Source organism: Chaetura pelagica, unplaced genomic scaffold (assembly GCF_000747805.2).
Source record: "Chaetura pelagica isolate M959 unplaced genomic scaffold, ChaPel_1.0 scaffold90, whole genome shotgun sequence".
NCBI classification, from domain to species: Eukaryota; Metazoa; Chordata; class Aves; order Apodiformes; family Apodidae; genus Chaetura; species Chaetura pelagica.
Window position 1 is genome coordinate 9,029,947 of NW_009953496.1, and position 22,796 is coordinate 9,052,742.

General features: G+C 42.4%; 1 protein-coding gene across 1 annotated transcript; it reads left to right on the forward strand.

The window, feature by feature from the left end:
- The first annotated feature begins 1,222 nt into the window (after positions 1-1,222).
- ADAM17 (ADAM metallopeptidase domain 17) lies at positions 1,223-22,693 on the forward strand. The gene is made up of 18 exons (XM_009999152.1): positions 1,223-1,346; positions 2,747-2,880; positions 3,856-3,944; positions 5,956-6,124; positions 6,900-7,030; positions 8,727-8,816; positions 9,863-9,976; positions 10,495-10,639; positions 11,133-11,221; positions 13,296-13,448; positions 14,297-14,496; positions 15,539-15,642; positions 16,324-16,458; positions 17,743-17,873; positions 18,900-18,978; positions 20,130-20,218; positions 20,870-20,926; positions 22,328-22,693. The coding sequence occupies exons 1-18, from the start codon at positions 1,228-1,230 to the stop codon at positions 22,676-22,678; spliced, it is 2,379 nt and encodes a 792-aa protein (XP_009997454.1). The 5' UTR covers positions 1,223-1,227; the 3' UTR covers positions 22,679-22,693.
- Positions 22,694-22,796: the final 103 nt, after the last annotated feature.

Genomic DNA, 22,796 nt, shown 5'->3' on the forward strand with positions numbered 1-22,796 from the left:
TACCAATTTAGATTTCAAGTTGACAGTGTTGGCTTGTTGCACAAGAGCCAGTTGAACTCAGCTTACTAGTGGTGCTGCTTAGAAGTTCTATAAAACATGTATAAAACTTGGTTGACTGGAGTAAGCTAGTGATCAGGGGCCCTAAGAAGTGGAAAGTCATCTTCATTAATATAAACCCGTTTTGGTAGCTATTGTGTCTGGTTTAGAAGCACAGCTGGAAATGGAAGGGGAAAAATGGGAATTTTTAAAATAAAGAATGACTGGATGAGCACTTTTGCCTCTTGTAAAACACAGCTGACTTCCTCATTTGGTGTAGTGAAAAGAGTGAACACCTCTGGCAGAGAAGGAAGTTGCCAATGAGGGAATAAGGGCCTCTGTAAATGGCAGATTAATTGATTGGCACTGCTGGAAGCAAAGGTAGTTGTCAGGTGTCTTACTGGGTGGTGGGTGCTGTAGAGTGGAGAAGCATGGTTGGGTGCTCCTGGCAGAGGTATGCGTTTAAAAGCAGCAGGAGGCTTTATCAGCAAGAGTCAAATGTGGTTGGCAGCCAGCATTGTGCTCTTGTTAATGCTGGAAGAATCTGCAGAATACTGACCTGAATTTGTAATTTGTGTGCTGCTCCCCACAGGGGATCGAGCCCTTGGTCTCCATCCTCTGTACAAGTTTTTGTTTTCTGAATAGGGAAATCAAGGTAGTTTTGCATGATGATAAGGGAAACCAAGGTACCTGGAGGTGCCTCTTTAGATATTTCTGATTGACTAGGCTACAGAGACATCTTTTTGGCTACCATTGGACAGAAAGGTAATAAATGCAGTCCTGATTTGCAGTGAATCTGCAGATAATTCCTAGGTTTAATTATTTTCTTCTTTAGACTTGGGGACCAGCAGGTGAGGAGTAATTCACTGCAAAGAAATGGGGACGTCTCCTCCGCTTAGTTTCTGGGGGCAGCCAGGGACGCCGTTAGCTCTGCATAGCTGAGGCAGTAAAAATGATGTGTTGGTTTCTAAAAAATGGCTGTAATAAGTGAATTAACTTCTTTGTTTGCCTCTCTTTAGATCGTGCCTTCTCTCACAGTACAATTTCTACTTGCCTGCACAAAATGCACCTCCTAAAGTTAGAGCTTGCTGTGGACATCAGAAGCTGTTTTGCCGCTTTATGTGTGCATTTGTGATAGAGTCTCTTGAAACTAAAACTTTCCTTGTTGCTCTTCCAGACACAATTGAGTCCATGCTTTCAGACTACGACATCCTTTCTCAGTCTAGCATCCAGCAGCACTCACTGAAGAAGAGGGACCTCCAGCCTGAGGCACATGTAGAGAGACTCTTAAGTTTTTCAGCCCTGCAAAGGTAATTTAATAAGCAGCAATGAAACAGTCTTATATTTCCCTTCAGTTTGTGATGAATAATGCACAGTTCCAAACTCAGAAAGCTACCTTGTTTTCTGACATGGCTGGCCATTTCTTCTAAGTTAGTGATCTACATGATTATATGACTTCAAAAAGGAAAAATAAGTTACATTGTATTAAGTCTGTTTGCTGAAGTGGTGGTGATTTCAGATTTCTTTAGCTTTAGTTTCATGTAAATTACTTCCACTGGTTCACAGAATCACAGATCCACTTTCACCTCATCTTGCAATATGTCATAATTCTTGACTGTCCTCTGGTTCCTGAAAATCTGTATCTTGAGTTTCAGGATTGTGTGTGATGTGCTGGCCAGGAGATTTATTACATTTTTCATGGAGACATAATCCTCTTCCTACTGAGGGTATATTTCCCGCTCAATAAAACACTCTTAAAAATTTTTTAATAAGATGGGAAATAGAAGCACAGATGACAGGGGAACAAGAGGTAGTAGAGAGCAGGCATGAAGATTGTAGGGTTTTTATTCTGAGTGTCAGGAAAGTGCCTTACAAGTATTTGAGTGCTGAAACTCTGAATCTAAAATGAAGAAGCAGGGTGGGCATCATGCTATGTATTAGCAAGTGGAGGTTGATTTTCTTCATCTGACATTGTCTTCTGTGTTCTCATGTGCCTTCCCACGTCTGTCATCTATAACTACAACTGTTGTGCAAGTTGCTGTGCATATTTTTTGAATCTCTAAATGTTTGGAGGGGTAATTTTTAAGTACCAAGTTTAAAAGCTTAATGGGATCAAATGTCTGGCTGTCCCTGTTTTGCCCTGCCTCATGTACCCTGACTTTACGATGAGGTTGCAATACTACCAGTGATAATTACAGAATAATTGCAGGGGGCATAACAAAAATCTTTGACCCAAAGCCCACATAAACCAAGAGCCCAGGAGGCTCATTTCAGAGAAGGTTCTCTACTTCTTGGGATAGCCTTTAGTTTTTGTGACAATGTATCATAAATATCTAAAGAGATCAGATTTCTGTTTATGGTCTTCTAACTGTATAACTTAAAGATTATTTAATTTAAAATAGATGAACAAATTCATTGTTTTTCTTTAAATAGTTACCAGTAACTGGTTTTACTTCTCTACAAAAGCAAAAGGTGCATCATGAGCAAACCAGAACTGTTTTGGATATGGGGGTTTACTTTTTTTAATTGAACATCTTTATCTCTTAAAAAAATCTTTGCAGTTATGAATTACAAAATATAGGGTTTTGTAGTCTGCTTATCAGAATTAATGCTTTCTAACTTCTTTCACACCCTTAGTAAAATGGAGACTGGTTTTATCTGTTATGTGTATACTTTGCTGGAAAATAAATGGAAGTAAATTCTTTTACAGGCACTTTAAATTATACTTAACTGCAACTGCTGAACACTTTTCAGAAAAATTTCAAGCATTAATTGTGGATGGTGAAGGCAAGGAAAAGGAGTATCGTGTTCAGTGGCAAGACTTTTTCACCGGACATGTCGTTGGTTAGTATGGACTAGACTGTGTATCAGTGCTGAGAAGGTACAGCTCTGCACAAGTCTCTTGGCCAAAGTAAATGGTGTATTGCCCTCATTTTCATCAGATATGGTTAGGATGAACAAGTAAACTTAGTTCTCATTCTCCTTGGTTTTTCTGGTTTTGTTTTTTGTGGAGTTTTTGTGGTGGGTTTGGGGGTTTTTTTAGGTTTGGTGGGTTGTGGGTTTTTTTTTGAGCTATTGTACCCAGGTTCTGAGATAGGGCTTTTTGTTTAGTTTGGCAGAACACAAAGGTATAATTTACTCAAGCAGCAGCTTGTGATTTTTATTTTTTATTTTTACTTTAAATTATGGTGGTGGCTTTAATTCCAACTGGAATGTAGGACTTGAATATTACTTGTCCCGGAACATAAGGCCCCAATAGTTAGTTGTGATATTACACATTATAATGTTATTCTAAAACACATTAAGATGGTTCTTTGCAGACTACTTTCCTGTAAATTAAGAGTGTCTTTCTGTAGATACAGAGTGTGTGGCTCCATTTAAGCCCAACACTAATGCTTCCGCTAAGTTGGTTTGATTTTTTTTATGTGGCCTTTGTGATGTGGTGGAGGTCTTTTCCACTGGAATGCAGGCTGACGCCATGAAACTGCTGTCTGATAGTAGAAAGATGCAAGCTGCTTTTATTGGCAGAAATACTCTGGGTCCCATTACTAATCCCCACAGCCATCTCAACATGTTCTGCAAAATTATCTATTGAATCTGAGTCTTTATGACCATGACCATTGAGAAGTTAAGGTTGGGGGGGAGTGCTGGTTTGTTTCTTATTTTCTTTAAACTGGACTGTGTGCTGTTCTTCAAGGACTTAGGAAGGTAATTCTGCTTGAAGTTTAAAAACAGTTTTTAAAAAACACAACAGCGTCTGTGCAGGAGTGCGAGCAAATAAAGCTGAATTAATTTTATTTTTCCTTGCTTATGCCAAAGGAGAGCATAATTCCAAGGTTTTGGCACATATTGGGGATGAAGACTTTACAGTAAGAATCAGTACTGATGGAGAAGAGTACAATATAGAGGTATGATTTACTGTTGAAAGGAATATTCAAACAATCATCTCTTTTCCCTGTGGGTGTTTCTCTTCCTATATAGTCACTATAACACCTCAGTAGCTCTAAATAGACTTGGTGGTGGTGTTTGTTTTGTTGTGAGTAGGGAGGAGGGAGAGAAATGTGAAACCAATTTAACTTTCACAAGTGCTGAATTTTATTAGTAACTGACATTCTCTGACATTTGCATGCTTGATATATATCAGGGAGAAGGTATGTTTTACACAAGAAAGGGGTTTAGAAACAGAGTTAGTAATCAGTGGTGATCATGTCCTGTAGAATAACAAACTGTGCAGCCTTCTGAGCAGAGTTGAGGTCTGTTGAGTTTTCTAAAATTTTTGCTTTGTTGAGTCTTTAAGCTTTATTTGAAAATCTTCTATTTCTCCCTGCTCCCTAGTTTCTTTTTTACACCATTTTAATTGTTTGTGTTATTTTAAACTATTTGGTTTTAAAAAAATAAATAAAGAAATATATAATTAGAGACTATTCAAATGAGTTGTTCAGTGAAGTATATTCCCAGACACAAGCTGTATGAGAATGGCTGAATAACAGTAATTATGGCTGACTGTTATATGGGTATTGTAATTGTCTTCAAACCCAAGGATATGCAGAATTATGGGTAAACTTGTTAAAGTATGAAAATGTGATTGGAGTACCCAGACCGCTGTGCTTATGTTTTGCATTAAGAGCATATAGTAGCCATTTGATTGTGGTTTCTTAAGCATTTTGGGGTTTGTGGTCCAGAGTAATGCAAGCACATCTCATTTCCCATGCAGCCAGCTCTGTTGCTCCTCACTGGCTGTGTCTGTGCAGCTTAAATAGAGGCCAGCAATGGCTTGGAGGCTCCAGCTTGCCCACACTGCCTAGCTGCCAGCATCCCAGAGTCAGCTTTGGCCCCTGACCAGTCTGGATAGGATGATGCCCCCGTGCAGTGTTGTGTGCCTCAGTCCATTCCCAAAAAGCAGCATGGACAAAGGCTTTCTGGTGTTGCCTTCCTTTGCTTTCATAGTCCTCCGGCACCATTTGGAAAGAATGCGGGCCTTCGTGTAAACCCCTGGTGCCCTTGTACTTTTCCCTAGGATGCAAAATCTGTGCCCTCAGTTTTGCAGTGTAGACACATGGCTGCAGAGCCAGCACAGCCTTTTTTCATTTCAGGATTTTTTAGCTGTGGACCAAAAGCACAGTACGCTAAGTCTGAAGTTGGAAGACCACTGCCTAAGGGCAAGAGGAGAACCAGACCTATGTACTCTGCAATGCTGACATGGGTGGTCTGTACTTCCTGGTCTTGCCCAAAGAACTCCCCCTGGCCATGTTGTATTTGGTGGTGTTGCTGTAGCTGTTTTGTACAGATAATAATAGGGACATGTTGGTTAAAAAAAAAAAGATGGTCAGTATGTGTCTGCTATGGGAGTTAGGAAAACTGTGGAACTTCACAGTTTCCTGGTTTTCTTTGCTTTTTGAGAAATCTTCATGATTATAAGTGACTTGAGTAGCTATTGAACATGGAGGAGCCTGCCTTCTGCTGTGAAAACTGTTCTGCTGTGCACTTAGATATTCTCTGTTATCTGCCAGCTCCTGTGCTTCTGGTCAGTGCATTTGTTAGCACAGTCTAAGCATCTCCCCCTCAGCTGTGCCAGTCTCCCTACTGTTACAGAGGGAGTGGGTGAGCCTGAGATGCCTCCTCAGCTTGCTCATATTCTGGAGTGAAAGAAAAATTATGTCTCTTCCACAGCTTTATCAGCTGGCTGCTGCTGCTCTCTTGAGATGATCTTTGATTTTTGGGTGCCTGTGTAACATAAAAATGTTGGGATTCTGTTTGCTTTCTTGGGGATGCTGTTTTATCAGACTTATTACTATGGTTTGATTATTAGAATCCAATGTATTTGTGTGTACACATAACTACAGTTTTTTTAATATAACTTGGTCTTTGCATTCATTGTGTTCCTAACTAGTTGTATTTTTGTTCTTCTTTTGATGTCAGCCACTGTGGAGATTTGTAGATAATGTACAAGATGAAAGACTGCTGGTCTACAGATCTGAAGATATTAAAGATTTCTCAAGATTGCAGTCCCCCAAGGTGTGTGGTTATTTAAAGCTGAATGAAGAAGAACTGTTGCCAAAAGGACTGGAAGACAGGAAGCAAAATGAATGTGAGTGTCCATACCTTGGGAGAGCAGCATTTTTGAAATCTTGAATTCTGGCTGTGTTGGCAAGTAAGATCAGAACCTGGGCAATAATCTGTGTTGCTACTTCTAGTTTAACTATTAAAGCAGCATTCCTCTTCATGCCCCCTCCCTAATCAAAAAAAGGCCCAGTTGAAGGAGGAAACTATCACTAGGGGCATGTTGAGAGCATGTTTGGCCCTACCAAACTCTTGGCTATGGAGAGGAAGCTACTTCACCAGGCCTGAGTAGTATTCAGTGTGATAGCAGGCAGCAGTATAAGTGAACATTAAAGCAGCTGTACTTCTGTGCACTGTGCAGCAAGACCTCTTTGCCCTCAGTGGTCATTCTGAGAACCCATTTTGAGTTTTTTGAGAGTTTTGGGTCTCTCTTCCCTCTCTCCTCAGTTGTGGCAACAGAGATATGGGGATCATGACTAGGAACAGGAGGAGGAAAAGGGGTTGAGGCTGAGATGATGACTGTAAAAGCTCTGTAGGTAAATTTGTTGAATGTCTCAATTTCACTACTGTATGTTTGCTTCCTTACAACAAGCTTAAGGACTGTTATGAAGACAAAGTTTAAGAATACTTTTTTTAAAAAAGCAACCAAAAACCCCCCAAAAACCAAACCCAAGATCAAAACATCCCCCAGTGTCTCCAAAAACCCACCCAGACTCACATTATATCTTATATAGGGGTAATAGACACAACAGTGGTGGTTTTATCAAGTGTTTGTTTAATTGTGTTTAAAATGTTCACATTAGCAAGCGTCCATCGGAAGAAAAGAGCTGTTACAGACAACTCCAAAAACACATGCAAGATGTTGGTAGTGGCTGATCATCGTTTTTTCAAGTATATGGGCCGTGGGGAAGAGAGTACTACTATAAACTATTTGGTAAGTAAGCATACTTTGTTACTATTTGCTGCAGGAAATGGAGGGGAAAAATAGTGCTTCAGTAGTTAAAACAACATACAGCTTATGCTACTTCTCTACAACATACATATTTACATCATGACTGTGTGTGCTTTTTACCTGAAGAAGTGCTAATTCATGCTTTAAAAATGTTATTATGATTAATTGGTAGTTAAATTGTCTTAAAGTTTCATTTTTGCTTAAGAAATGTTCTTTTTCCTGTCAGAGGTTTAGAATCTCCTGGATTTTTAATTCCACTGCAAATGGTGCAAGCATCTTTAAAGTTCAAGCATGTTTAAAGCTCACACAAGAGGCAAAAGCAACTTCTATATTTTTTATTTCTAGTTATTCCAGGATTCTCTGTCCAGAGCAGTAAAATTGAAGCAGGCACAGTAAACAATTAGTTTGATTGTACATGAGTGTTGTGACTTACTTTCAGCAGGCAGTTGGCCCCACTCAGCTGCTTTCAGCTGCTTTCTCACTCCTCCCTGGTTGAATAGGGGAGAGAATCAGAAGGGTAAAGACGAGAAAACTCAAGGGTAGAGATAAGAGCAGTTCAATAGATAAAGCAAAAGCTGTGCACAGAAGCAAAGCAAAATTAGGAATTAGCAGGTGGGTGTTCAGCCATCCTCAGGAAAACAAGGCTCCATCACATGTACTGGTTACCAAGTAACCCAGCCAAAACTAGTACAAAAGGATTGTATACCTGATAAGTTTGTGTAAAATAGAACACCTACCCACAGCCTTTCAGCAGAAGTGGAGTGTATGGGTTTGGGGACTCAAAACAAAAACAAGTTAAAGGAGGCCTGCCCTTTGCCAAGAGTTCTCTGAGCCTGAATCTTTGAAATGCTAATCACTCTGTTCTATCTTTACTGCTTTTTTGACTTTTCTGTCCCCAGAAATGTTTACATTTCCCATGTAACAGAGCCTCAATTAATGTATTTGCAGAGATGCTCTTGTCTCAGTATCTGACATGTACTTCTTCCAGCCTTACCTACTGTTGTGTTTCCTGGATAGATGTGTACTGTAAACAACACAGTGAGTGGAAAATTAAAGCACAAATTACTGTGGAGTGGTTCTGAATGTCACTTTTCATTCTGAGCAAGTTTGATCATTTGTAATTAGTAGATGGTGGTTTTTAAGAAGATGAGAACAGCACAAAAAGGGATGTATTGATAGTGAGCACTGACAATAGACTTACTAGAACCTTGTACTTGAACAACAATGAGGAAAATAATAGGTTTTCTGATGGAGAGGGAAGCAGGCCTAAAGCATTTAAAGGCCTAAAGTATTTAAGCATCGTGCTAAAAGAAAGCGGTAAAAGCAACTTCCTCCTCTGCCCTTCTCCTCAAAGAAACACAGAAAACTAGTATATGAACGTTTCACAAGATGTCTTGTTAATTAATATTATCACTCTTCTACTACATAAATGAAAGTGATAAATGGGAACATTTGTACGGGTTTTCTATGATGGAAAATGTTCAGGGATATTTGATAATACTTTCTGGATCCCAGTGCTGTTGTTTTTGGAACAGTGAGTATGTCTTCTATGTTAGATGAGGTTCAATTTTCATTTGAAGTGTTTCTAGATAAGTATGTTGCAGCTTCCCAGTGGGTTTTGAACTTTATTACATGAAAACTTGGAACTAAATAACTTGTTGGTTTTTTTTCTACATAGATTGAATTGATAGACAGAGTGGATGACATCTACCGAAACACATCCTGGGACAATGGGGCCTTCAATGGGTACGGCATACAGATAGAGCAGGTATCCACTGAACTATCCACGGGCTTCTAGTTTCACAGATCAGGATATGTTTTGGATATCAAGGTTTCTGATCATTTCATCTGGATTAGGGATAAAATGATCAAATCCTACATTATGAACTCCAGCCAGGAGCATGCTGAAATAGCTTGCCAGAGGTGGTGTTAATGTTCTGACACGACATATCCATTTTCACTTCCTTGCACCTTTTGAGATAGGAGTTTTCAGGGACATTCTTTTGTATTTAATGCCAATTCAAAGGTGCTTTTTTTTTTCCAAAATACAAGCAATTCTTGTTTCTGTCAGGCATATACTCTTTCTAAATCTTATGTTTGTATCTGTGTCTAGTGCTTAGCTTAAAAGTCTGAGTGGGGCCCAAACATAGATGAAAAAAACACATCCTCATGATACTATGATGGTGGAGAGGCTGGTATAGGATGGACACACGGGATGCAGTGGCTACAATTTTTATGACTGGTCCTGAAAGTTAGTGCACAGAAATCTGGAAAAGAACATAAACAGAAGAGGAACCCTTTGGCTCGGAGTACTGCCAAGAGCTGTGATGTGAAACGTGGGGACTCATGGTACAAGCTAGCTGCCCCTTTGCTGGGAAAAGGTGTGCAGGAACAAGGAAGCAGAGTTAATTGGATGGGGAGGGGGAAAGAAAATGATGCACTAACTCTAAGTAACTGGGAAAGTAGAATCCTTTGGTTAGCTAGAACTCTGGAATCATTTGGAGTTGTTTATATTAGATGTAAATCATGGTTGTATTTGGGTGGTCTTTTTTGATAGAGTAGCATGCATCTCAAAGCAGAATGTTGCAGTGAAAACTGTTGATATTGCTCTGTAAAATGGCTTGTGTAGTTGACTACAATGTAGTCAGTGTATTTTGACTAGCAGGCTGAAAAGTTAACATTAGAAGCATGCTGAGTCTGAATTTTTCTTCTTGCAGATCTGTTGAGACATTTAAGATTACATTGAAAACTTTTCTGTAGCTGTAAAATTGATCAAAATTCCTCTACATTGTTGTTGCCCTTTTTGAAATGTAGATTCTCATCCACAATGAGCCAAGTCCTGTAGAACGTGGAGAAAAGCATTACAATATGGCAAAAAGTTACCCAGATGATAAGAAAGATGCCTGGGATGTGAAAATGCTGCTAGAGGTAGGTTGACTCTTGAAAAAGTGTGCCACTTACAGAGAATTACTCATTCATACAGCTGCTCTGTGGTATCAGAGGAAAACTCTACTTCATTTGCATGAGGTGTGTATGTTACAGAAAATCAAACTAGTTGCTGTGCCCTGTAGTCTGTGGTAAATTGTGTAATTATAGAGCACACACAACTTAGAATTATTAATAAGTGGCCTGAATCAGAAAGGCAGTCCTGATATGTCTGGCCCTTAGACTGGCTGCCTTGTGACCTTCATCAAATTATTGTGCTTGGTTTTCCCAAGGAGAAATGAACAGACACATTATGTCAATGATATGTACAGTGTGCTTGGGTAGTCATTTAATTTTCTACAACTCTGTAGGACAGATACCAGCTGCTTTTTTTTGACTTAACCAGATCTAGAAGGTGCGTGTCTCGCACATTAGATAAATTTCCTTATCGATAGACTTCTAATATACACTGTAAATGTTTTGCAGATATTTGACTGTTTTTTTTTTCCTTCTCTTAAAAGCAATTTAGCTTCGATATTGCTGAGAAAGCAGCTCATGTGTGCCTTGCTCATCTCTTCACATATCAAGATTTTGACATGGGAACACTTGGATTGGCTTATGTTGGTTCTCCCAGGCCTAACAGCCATGGTGGCATTTGCCCTAAAGGCAAGACTTTGTTTTTTTCCTCTTCCAGTTGTGTGTGGAATGCTAGTTTTTATTTGTGTTTAATCTTCTCCAACTTTCGCAGAGTATGATTTGTAGTTTTTTGGCTAGAATAGATGGCCATTCTTTTGACTGGAGCTGGAAAAAGAAGGGAGAGGAGGGATAAAAGTCACTAAACTCTCTGGTGTGAACAAGCTGGCTAAAACAAACCCTAGACCAAGGGCTGCCTTGTATGGGCAGCGCTTCTGGAATGGCTGATGCTGTTGTCTTGGAAATGTCTTCTGTTTTCCCCTTTACTGCAGTACATGAGCTGTTTGTGCTGTGCTTGAGATTCCCCCACTCCAAAAGCTGGCAAGAGGCAGGGTCTCACTGGCAAGCCTGGGAGAATAATAAGCAGTTCATATACCCAAACAACTATCACTGTCTCCCTCAAAAGTCCCTGAAACCTAAGAAAAAAGTTTGGCCTTTTTGATTTGTTTCTTTCTCACTTCTGTAGCTTATTACAGTCAAATTGCCAAGAAGGACATCTATCTGAACAGTGGCTTAACCAGCACCAAGAACTATGGGAAGACCATCCTTACAAAGGTAGGGGAGTATTCTCTGCAGAGTGGGAACATTTGGTGTACATACATGTGTGTTGGTCATGTGTGCCATGGGATTTTGACAAGCTTCCGTGCTCTCTCAGAAACAATCTACTGTCTTTCTGATTGCATCAGGTCCCTGGGGACAAAGATGTAGGTCACAAAACCAAAATCATCAGTTTTGTTCTTCCTGACAAAGGGACTCAGGACTGAATGGAGTTGAAGGTTGAATTCATTGTGGAACAGGAACAAGGAAACATAGCTAGTGTCTAATGTGAGCTTTAGTTGTCCAGATATAAATAGGATTTTGGTATCTAAAGATGAATTTTAATGTATTTTGCTTTAAAAAAAACCCAGCAGACAAACCCAAACCTAAAATGGAACAAGGCATATTATACAACAAGTATTAATGTTATAATACAAGATTAAGAATGAAATTAGTCTCAATAGATTAACAGTAGACTCATAAGAAAAATGTGTGTTTGCTATTATGTACACTTGCAACATGCAGGTGGACAATTTTGTACGCCTGGTTCCATTTGCAAGGTAAAGCAGTGAAAGTAGTGCAAGCTAAGTAAGAGGTATAGTTTGGGCCTTCTAATGAAATTTCTTTACCTGTTTTTTGTGTGTGCCCTGAATGAATAAAGCAGAGAACAGTATGATAGGTCAGGCTTATTAATGCTGATACTAAGGGTAATATAAATTGATACTTGTCTGGATTATTTTTTTTTTTTATACTTGCTGAGGTAGTATGTCTTTAAAAGCCTGAATATGAGCTTTATCTCACTTTTGAAGATCCAAGAGCAGTGCCTGTGTTTGCATCTACCAAATCTTTGCAGTTGTGCCTGTTTCTCTCTTGCTGACTTCTCAGTTGTGCTTTTCTGTACTCTGATTATAAAGGGAATTCGTAATTGGTGTGTGGGCTAAAACTTGGCACAGAAGCTGTCAAGAGGCTAGAAATAAAAAAGACAGTGGACCTTTGTGAGAGAGGGATATTGACAAAGAGCTCTAGTGGTTGCCATGCTATTTGCATTTTTTGTTCAATCTCCAAGCTGGAGTTCTGCCTTGGATTACAAAGGAAATTGAGTTTTCCGTCTTCCCGGTCGGTGGCTGTCACAAAGCTTGGGATGAGGCAGTAGGAGGATTATGAATTGGTTTCATGAGTGTAGCAGCGTCCACTTGGGTTTTGAAAGACAAAAAAAATCCCTTCTGCAAACTGAACACGATGCATGGGAGGGATGTCTGGGCAGCTCTCCTGTCTCTGGCTCTTGCATTAGCCATGCTTACACTGGGTACCTGTGCTGCTTCTTGCAGTGCTTGGTCCCTCCTGTGCCTGCACAGCAGCTGAAATGGCAGTTACCTCATCAAACTTGCTTCTCTCTCTCTTAAACTGCTCAGTTCCTTGTGGTTAACTGTTCTTTCCGTGCTGGTTTTGCGGTTGTCACCTCGTGAGCTTCACACTGTCAGCTGGTCAAGGCACAGCAGGGAGGCGTGCAGTGCAACGAGGCAGAACTGGTTTGAGATCCTCAGTAGAGGAGTCTTGTCTTGCATAAATTATGTAGGAAATTCAACCTTGTTGGGCCACATTCGTAGATATCTTTCCTAGTAATCAGGCAATAGAAGAGCTTATTCAGCACTCCTAGTGTCATCATCCATTTAGAAGAAATAATTGTAATGGCGAGAGATGTTAAACAAGAAATTGACTAATTGTAGTAGCTGGTGCGTGTGTGGATTGGTTTTTGTTTCAACTGTGTATGCCTTCCAGCTATTTAAAAGCAATTTTTCACAATTAAAGTATCTGCGTTGCATTGAAAACAAGACTGAATCAGTATTCTAGGACAGCATTTTGCCTTTAACAGTGGTTTAATATTCAGATTTAGTTCTGGGACTTGCCTTTGGAAGTGGACCATAATTTTACCTGCCTTCAGTTTCTCACTTCTAAAAAAAAACCAAAACAAATCCCTTTCCATCTCAGTGTATCTTGAATTACTGGTGGCCTGGAACTAGCTGGGGTATTTTGTCTTGTCCTGCTCAGCGTGTTTTTTTTTCAGCATTGTTGTTTTTTGTGTTCATAAAAGGAGGCTGACCTGGTTACAACACATGAACTTGGACATAACTTTGGAGCAGAGCATGATCCTGATAGTCTGCCAGAATGTGCCCCGACTGAAGACCAGGGAGGGAAATATGTTATGTATCCAATTGCTGTCAGTGGAGATCATGAAAACAATAAGGTACAGTTGCATAGTTTTGCTTCCATGTATAAGTTTCTGCTATGGCCAGTGACCCTTTGCATGGAAAGTCTATTTGGTTAATGATTCCTGTAGCTTGAAACATCAGGAATGTAATGGATTAGCCATAAGAAGAAAACATTCTTGCATGCTGTTGGGTTCTCTGCAAGAAAAGCTCATCCTTGGATTCTGAGTTGCACTGGAATTCAGAGGGTGTCCAGGTGCTTTTTTAATTAGTTGTTTGTAATTAACTGTGGCAACATGCTGCTAAAAGTAAATTGTCAGCAAGAGTCAAATACAGTACCAAATAGCCTTTGGGTGGTCCATAGCTATTCCTGTTGGAGAGAGGCTGCCAGATGTCACAGCCATGGTGCTCACCAGTCTCAGAAGCTCACAGTGGCAGTATGGACTTGGCATTGTGCCTGTTCTGCAGATAAGAAACCAGGATTACCGAGGGAATGATGAGTCTGCAATCTGGTCTAACTTGTGGTTCAGCCTACCCCCCTGTCATGAGGCAGCACAATCTCTCCCCATTGCTACAACTTTGCATCCCTTCCCGGGGGGTGGTTGCTAGTGCTCCAGAAGCTGTTGGAGAGCTGGAGTTGGCTCTTCGAGCCAAACCACATGTGGGTGTCCCTGCATTGCAACATAGCAAAGTTCTTTATGGGCCAAGCTGTTACTTTCCCCTCTTAAACTTTTTCCAAGGTATCAAACTGGCAGCATAGAGGGATTAACTGCTTTCTGAGGCACCAGAATTTGGGGGCATAAGGAGGCTGAAACTGTGTTTGATGGCACTTCTTGACAGAAAGGTACAGTCCTCAGTGCTGTTCTTTCTCCATGTAACTCTCTAGATGTTCTCAAGCTGCAGCAAAAAATCCATCCATAGAACCATAGAGATCAAGGCCCAGGAATGCTTCAAAGAGCGCAACAACAAAGTGTGTGGGAACTCCAGGGTGGATGAAGGGGAGGAATGCGATCCTGGCCTCTTGTACCAACAGGCTGATCCCTGCTGCTCAGCAGACTGTAAACTGAAAGATGGTGCCAAATGCAGGTAAGGGGAAATAAGCTGCAACTTCTCTTAATGTGGGAGAGAACGATGGGCTGGGCTGAAAGTTGCTAAAGCCACCTGCAGGGTCATGGACCTGTTTCCTGGCTGTGAGGTGAAACATGTGAGCTGAAGATAATACAGAATTTCAGGGAAGGCTGCTATGTGCATACACTGTTTGCATACATTAATTTTTATAGCATTCTGATACTTTTACTGAGAACTGCCAAGAGTTAAAAGCTCAAAGATGATGGTTGCTTTTTTTATTTAAGGGAAAAATCAGACATTAAAAAATTAATATTAAACATTTCCTGTGCAAATTTATGTGCAAATGCATTTTTTTTGCTGGCATTGCAAGGGGGCACTAAAATGGGATGCTGGTACTTTCAAGGCCTGCTGCAAAACATGTTTGAGCAGGCAACACAGTAACTGCACTAAATGAGTCATTTTTTTGTTCTTACTCGTTGGAGTGTTCATGTCCCTGTTGCAATGCTGTGTCCCATCTGTTTTTTCAGAGTTCAGCTCTGTGTAACAGTAGAGAACTCCTGCAACTCCCGTTGTTTAGCCTGAAATTCCCTCAACTTTAATGACTATGTTTGTACTTAGAGTCTTCTTGCATTAGATGCAAAGAGAGAGTTATAAAATGCAAAATGCGAGAGAATAAAAGAGAGGGCAGAATAAAGAGCAGTAAAACCTTCAGGACGAACGAGGAAGTGGAAGATCTAGCCCAAAGTTGCACAGCAAATGACAAGAGGATCTGGGTGCCTTGAATAAATACAGAGGTCCCTGTGTTGTCTCTCAATGTCTTGCCCTTTCTATAGGTTTTTACTTTTGGTAAATGAAGAGTGAGTGGGTGTGTAGAAAGGTGGTCCTGGGAGGGAGTAGAAGGGCAAAAGTTTTGCATCAGTCAGTCAAAGTAGCTTGCTTTTATGTTATTTTTTTTCTAAACAATTGTTTTTTCTCTGGCCATGTCATGCTCATAATTCTTCTAAAAAAAACACAACAAAGAAGCTCAGTATTTCTTCCTTTCATTTTGTTCTTTCCACAGTGATCGGAACAGTCCCTGCTGTAAAGGTTGCCAGTTTGAAAATGCACAGAAGAAATGCCAGGAAGCCATAAATGCCACTTGTAAAGGAGAGTCTTTTTGCACTGGTAGGACATGGTTCTGTCCCATTTATGTCAGCTTGCCAAGTGCTTCAGGCTGTGTCCTGTTCGATCTGCTTTCAAACTAGTGTCCTTTTTTCATCCAGTACATGTAATTTTAGAGACCAGTTAAGCATCACAAAATTGCCCTATAATGAGTTTCATTGTAGTACAGGAGTCATTTGGTGATTTACTGCCCAGAAGAAAATGAAAAATGTTGGGTTTTTAAAATTATTTTTAAAAATTATTTCTTTTTTCTTCTTTCCTTTCCCTTAAAAGAAGGAAAAGCAAAACAGTGTGTGTCACTGGGAGGGAACAAGAAAGAGCTGAATCTTGCCATAGAAGGGGTGGAATTATTGCAACTCTACTTCAATTGTCCACTTGTTTACTTCCTCCTTGTAAGCTTTTCTGGGGGTAAGGAGTTGAGTCAGAGCTCCTGCTTTGCTGATGGTGCCTCCAGGGTCTGCTACCTACTGCTTGGTTGCCAAAGTGCCACAATGCCCAAGTTATTGAAAGTCTCCAAAGCTTCTGCTGCCCCTTTGAGGAGCTGGCAGGCAGCCTGCAGATGAAAGCCAAGAACAAGCTCTTGGGATTCCCCCCAGGATCTGGATTTCCTTTATTCTTCTGCACACTTAGGTGCTCTGCCCTTTGCTCTAACAGTCCTCCCACCCTGTCGACCCCCATCTGCAGGGAACAGCAGCGAGTGCCCTCCTCCAGGGAATGCTCCAGATGACACAGTCTGTGTGGACATGGGGAAGTGCAAGGATGGGGAGTGTGTCCCTTTCTGCGAGAGGGAGAAGAACCTACGGTCATGTGCGTGCAATGGTGAGTGACATGGGACTGAACTGCAGTGTGTACTTCATCTCTGCTCCTCCAAGAGTACTGGCTTTGCTGTGGGTTTGCCTGTTGGAGGACAGTTTCTTTTTTCTGAAAAAATGTAAATATTAGTTTGTCTGGGCTAGTGCTTTCTATTTGGAAAAATAATGTATATGTCCTCTTGTCCTCTGATGGTCTGGGTGTGAAGACATTAAGATGAGACCCAGAATCATTTAAGTTGGAAAAGACCTTTTAAGATCGAGTCCAACCATAAACCTAACACTTCCAGCTTCCACTAAACCATGTTCCTAAGTGCCATATCTACACATCTTTGAAATGCTTCCAGGGACAGTGACTCCACTACTTCCCTGGGCAGTCTGTTCCAGTGCCTGACAACCCTTTTGAAGATAACCTCTTCGAGGTGTGGCTTCACCAGTGCTGAGTACAGGGGAACAATCACTTCCCTAATCCTGCTGGGCACACTGTTTCTGATACAAGTCAGGATGCTGTTGGCCTTCTTGACCACCTGGGCACACTGCTGGTGCCCAGACACTTATGGTCTGGCCTTCCAGTTAGAGAGGGCTCCCTCCCACCCTCCATTCCCTCTGCCACAGGCAAATGGGAGGGAAGGTTTGACTGTTCTCTGTAAAGAGATCCCAACCAACCTCTGGACCCAGCATGTGGCAGAGGAGTAGTAGCCTCCAACAAGTGGTTAAAGAAAGATTTCAAAGAGGTTAAAGTGCCTTGAGAACATAGCACCCCTGAATCCAGTCCTCTGCTGCTGCAAACCTGCCTGTCAGATAGGACTGTCAGTGAGCTTTACTGTTCACTTGCTCTCCGTCTTAGCTCCTGGGTCTGGTAAAGGAGCTGGGAGCAGGAGGAAAGCTTCACGGGGCAGTGCAGGGAAGTGCTGTGAGCCCCCCTGTTCCAGATGGAGGCATAGCCAGGGAGAAGGTGCCTAGAGGACCCCAGTCCAAGAAATATTTCAGTTTGTGTCTCAGACATGTTTGGAACCCCTTCACCTGCCTGTTGATGGTTGCAGTGTTAGGGTGTCACCTTGGAGAGCTCAATTTTACTGTGTGCCCTAGTATGTTGCACAGGGCATCTGTTTGAGTTTCACACTTGCTCATCAGAGTAACTGCAACTGGCTGACTGGCACAGTCCTACCTTCCCTGTGGGGAAGCTGGACAGGAGCACATTCAGCCAGGGAACATGAGGGTTATGCATCTTATGGTTACGGGTTGTAGGTAACTCTTGGTGCTTCTGAGGAATGAATGTGTTGTTTTATTACAGAAACAGACAATTCCTGCAAGGTGTGCTGCCGGGATGAGCAGGATAGGTGCATACCCTATGTGGATGCTAACAACCAGTTCCTGTTCCTGCGCAAGGGGAAGCCTTGCACCGTGGGCTTCTGTGATACAAATGTAAGTTTCCCCAGATGTCAGTGCACTGCATGCTCTGCTGCAGTGGTTGGGTGCTCGAGTCCTCTGTGACAGGGACTGTGCTGGCCAAGAGAAGCCAAAGCTTGACCTGCTGCAGAGCTGGATGGTACTGTGTAAGTATATCCCCGTGGGGAAAATACTAATCGATGTCTGAGGCTGCAGATGGAAGCCAGTTCTGCAGAGACCTGTGCAAAGTAAAGCAGGAACCTTCTGCCGTAGCTTGTTACTCCCTTCTGCTGCTCCCTACAGCTCAGCCAGCTGGCAGTTTGGGCAGAGGAGGTGAATGAGCTCTCTCCTAACCTCAGCTAGGTTTGCAGCACTTGCTATTTCAGTTGTTCACATTAGTTCAGTTAATTTTGACTAATTTGTCAGGGAGCAGCAATCACATGAGACAATATCTGAAAGGGGCAGTGAGCCCATGGCAAGGAGACTGGTGGGTTGTTGGCACTCAGTGACTGTTTCTGTGGTACAGCTGCACAGACAGCCATGTCGCCAGCAGTCAAAGCTAAACTAAGTGTTGGTAGGAGTGAATTTGCAAGGACACACCTCAGACTTCCATTGGCAGATCTGAAAGGGCAGTGAACTGTTGTGTTAAACCAGCATAGCCAGAGTCTGTCCGTCTGTAACCTTGGGCTCCTGAGAGCTGCAGCCTTCTTGGTGAGTAATGGAAACTGAGGCTTCCAGGACTTAAAGCTCTCCAGAAGCTTCAGTTTTATGTCCCCTAACATGGAGCAAGGGTAGGGTTGTTTTTGCATGTTTCAAGCTTTAAAACATCATGTTTCAGACAGCAATAGAATTGAAACTTTTGCCAAAAATAAAGGCAATAAAAATGGCCTGCTGCTGCTGGGCATGAGCATAAAGCTGTATTTGGAATGCATGTCATGTGCTGCTGTGTCTGTAGTTTTCATTTCCTTAACCTCTTTGTATCATTTTCCTTCTCTTAAGAAGGCAGTAATTAACACTTAAGTAGCTTGAGATTATTTTATAAATAGGTGTTTACTTTTGCAGGGCAAATGTGAGAAGCAAGTACAGGATGTGATTGAACGATTTTGGGACTTTATAGACCAACTCAGCATCAATACATTTGGTAAGATGTGTAACAATATCCTTTGGGGTTTTTTTTAGTTCATGACATGAACCTCTAAAGCCTCAGAGGGAGCTGGCTGTTTTATTCACCTGTATGTAAGGGTAGCTAGTAGCTGTGTTTCTGACATATTTTTTTTTCCTAAAATTTGACAATACTGATCTCACCTTTTAAAGCTGAAATGATTTGGATTATGTTGCATTTTTCCACTCTTGTTATTTTGTGGGCATCATCCAAGCTTGTAAAGGGGTTGATAGCCTCTTGCCTGAATACCAAGAAGTAGGTCAAATAGAGAAAAGGAAATAACAGTCTTTTTAGAGGTCAGCTAGGTTCAGCATAGTATAAAGTGGGCTATCAGTGGGATTTAGATGTCAACAGACTGGGAGAGGAAAACTTAATTTCTCTCTTCTTTAAGACCACTGAGGTCACTCATCTCCAACTGTGTGCCCAGTGATTGTGAGTGGGCCCCCTTGGTCTTTGTCCCCACCATGCAATCTGAGTGGGTAACCCTGGGTGTAACCCCCCCAGTGTCTCACTCTGTGTCACTGGAACCATACAAAGCCTGGTAACTAAGCAGTGCTGTGTGGTGACTGGGTAACTCCATATGCTCATGGAAATGCTGTGCCTACTGAGTGTCATTAGCTGGGTTTGGGGATTTCACTCTTGAGTTCTAGGGTAAAAAAGTCATTTCTGAGATAATCATTAAAGCTACATGGTCTGCTCAGGTAGAGGCAGTTTGTATATCTTAGATGTTAAAATATTTTGTTTGTGGAGGCAGGTAGTTACCACTTGACTATACAACCAGAATTTGGTAACAGACTTGCAGTGTGTGTGCAGTGTATTTTGAGAGAGACAGCTTGGGTTGGTCAATACAGCCTTTTTCAATTCAACTCATATTAAATGTTAATGGCCTGTCAGCATTTCTCGTCAGAGAAGGACAGGGGAAAAAACCTGTTACTGTTAACACATTGGATACAATTTTCTAAAATTGTAGAATTTCTTCTATCTTTGCTTAGTCCTTCAGCCTGTGCTTGTCTAAGCAATTCTGTGCCTTGACTTGCATTGAGTAGTGGCTGCAGAATGGGGATGGATGTGTATGTTTATGAAACAGTATTTGGTAGGTAACTAATAGATTTGAACTAATTTCTTCACAGGGAAGTTCCTAGCAGATAATATAGTGGGCTCTGTGCTTGTCTTCTCCTTACTTTTCTGGATTCCTCTCAGCATCCTTGTGCATTGTGTGGTGAGTAAGCTGCCTTGGCAATGACTGCTCTGTTGGGTTGAGCTGTAAGAGAACACCCTTCATATATGAAATGGCAGATGTCTGTGGGAGAAGGTGATGGGAAGCTTTTAGCAAACCCTGGGGGGGAATCTAGCATTTACTTAATGCTAGAGGCAAAACTCCTGCTAAATTCTGCCAGGCTCTAGGAGACCCATTGCTCCTGTGAATATTCCCTAAAGCCTTTCCCATTTTCTCCTAGGCAGATTTTCTTCCTCTGCCTCCCATATTCTACTCAAGTTTAATTTTGGTAATTTTCATTAGAGTAAAAGTTTTCTAAAGGCCTGCTAAGAAATAAGACACCCATGTTCTGTGGGGAGACCTACAGTGGGAAGTGGTCTTAGTTAAGCTCGGGTGGATAAGTAAGAGAGGGAGCTCACAGCAGCTGAGAGTGTGGGCATGTGGAGTGATGCTGACAGCACTGTGGCATTAAAGTCCCCACGAGTTCCCTGGGACAGATAGGAAGGTATAGGAGGTAGGGGAAGGGAGAAGAGCCCCAACCCCTGCTGTGTCCCTGCAGGAAAACAAGGACAGGGACCTTGCAATTGGGAAACTAACTTTCTAATTTTTTTTGTGTGTGTTTTGGTTTGGTTTTGTTCATTTGTTTTCCAATAGGACAAGAAATTGGACAAGCAGTATGAGGAGAACACCAAATCCCTGTTTTGCCCCAGTGTAAGTTGATATCTCAATACGAATTGGCAGGAAGTTATTCAATGTGTTTTAGAGAATCTGAACCTAAAGTGTGTGCAGAGTATTTAGAAAAGAAGTGATAATAGACCTGGAGCACTGTGCCTCACAATGCAGGTGGATGAATCAGTTTGAGGGGAAGCTGTTTTCTTGAACAAGCTTGTGTTTGATATATCAAGCCCTTCAGCCTGGCAATCTCTTGATTCTCCCTTCCTGTAAGAGCTGTGGCTTAGCCCTGTTGACAAGCAGTTGCCTCACAGCAGCCGCAGCTCCCGGGGCAGGAAGCTGCTCTGCTCTGCAGGGGGCTGCTCGGCGCAGCAGGCCGTCTGGGACACCTCTGTGCTGGGATAGCTCTCTGCAGATCAGCACAGGGCTGACACAGGGCAGTGCTGGAGAGATGTTCCAGCAGAGAGTTGTCCCTTCCTATTCAGCGGGCACCTGTGCATGGGTCCCCTCAGCATGGGTCATTCAGCAGCTTCAACCACAGACCGCTTGTTCCCGGGCAAGCGGTGTCAGCAAAGCACAAGGCTCAGCGGGGAGAGGCTGCAAAGTCTCTGCAAGATGTGGTGTGTTTGCAGAACTATTGTTTGTAGGAGTCAGCTGCTAGTGGCCAGGTGTGCTGAAGCCTTGCAGTTGCATATGGGAGACCTGGTGCCAGGACCTGTTCAGTGACACTTCTGACCTTGTGTAGATAGTGAGTTGGGAGATGTCCCGTCTCATCCCCATGGGCTGAGGGAGGTTGGTTTTGATTCTCTGTGCAGTAGGAGGAGGGACCACAAACACCCTTGGGAGGTTTTAATAAAACAGCACTTTACTCCCAATCCCTGTGTTCAGTGCAGCTTCTTGCACATGAAACAGGGAAGGCTTCAGGTTGAAGAGTGGACTAAGCTGCATTTCCAGCCCAGGCTTTGCCAGAGCAGTGCTGGGCTCCAGGGGAGGTGGGGCTGAGCTGTCAGCTCTGCCCCAGTGAGGTTGTCACCTGTGGTGTTTTAAATGGAGAAGGAACAAGCAGAGATAAACAGCCCTTTCTGCCTTTAGTGCTTAGCCTAGCTGGATTTCTTGAGAAAAAACCAGCACAGTACTTCTGTTGGATGTTACCTTGCTCTTAAGTGTAAATCTAATGTAAAACCCACCATCTGACTCCTTTTCTAAGCAGTCCAGTGGGTCCAGCCTGGCTAGGGCAGGATGGCCTGGGGCAGCACGAAGGCTGGTCGGCGCGGCCCTGCTGGGAGCTGAGGGGAGGAGGCAAGAGCCTTCAGACAGTTCTGGCAAGCGCGGGTGCTCCTCGGGGGGTGTCCGTTGCCTCTTTGTAAACAGCGCAAAATCCGAACCCTGCATTAGGTCCTGGTTGCTTGTCCCACTGCAGTGGCTGCTTTTGTCTTGCAGAACGTGGAGATGCTCAGCAGCCTGGACTCTGCCTCCGTGCGCATCATCAAGCCCTTCCCTGCGGCGCAGTCGACCAGCCGGCACCAGCCGCTGCAGCCCCTGGCAGCCGTGCCCACTGCCGCCGCTGTGCCCAAACAGGACCACCAGAGGATGGACACCATCCAGGAGGACCCCAGCACTGACTCTCACATCGATGAGGATGGGTTTGAGAAGGATCCTTTCCCAAATAGCAGCTCGGCCGCCAAATCTTTTGAGGACTTGACAGACCATCCTGTTGTTAGGAGTGAGAAAGCTTCATCCTTTAAACTGCAGCGCCAGAACCGGGTGGACAGCAAAGAAACAGAATGCTAGTGTCTTGCTGCCTTCTGAATGTGTATGACTCGTGTCTGCAAAATAAGGATCTAAAACCATTTCATTTCTATAAATACAAATATATGTATATATATTTTTGTGAGGGAGTGGGAGAAAT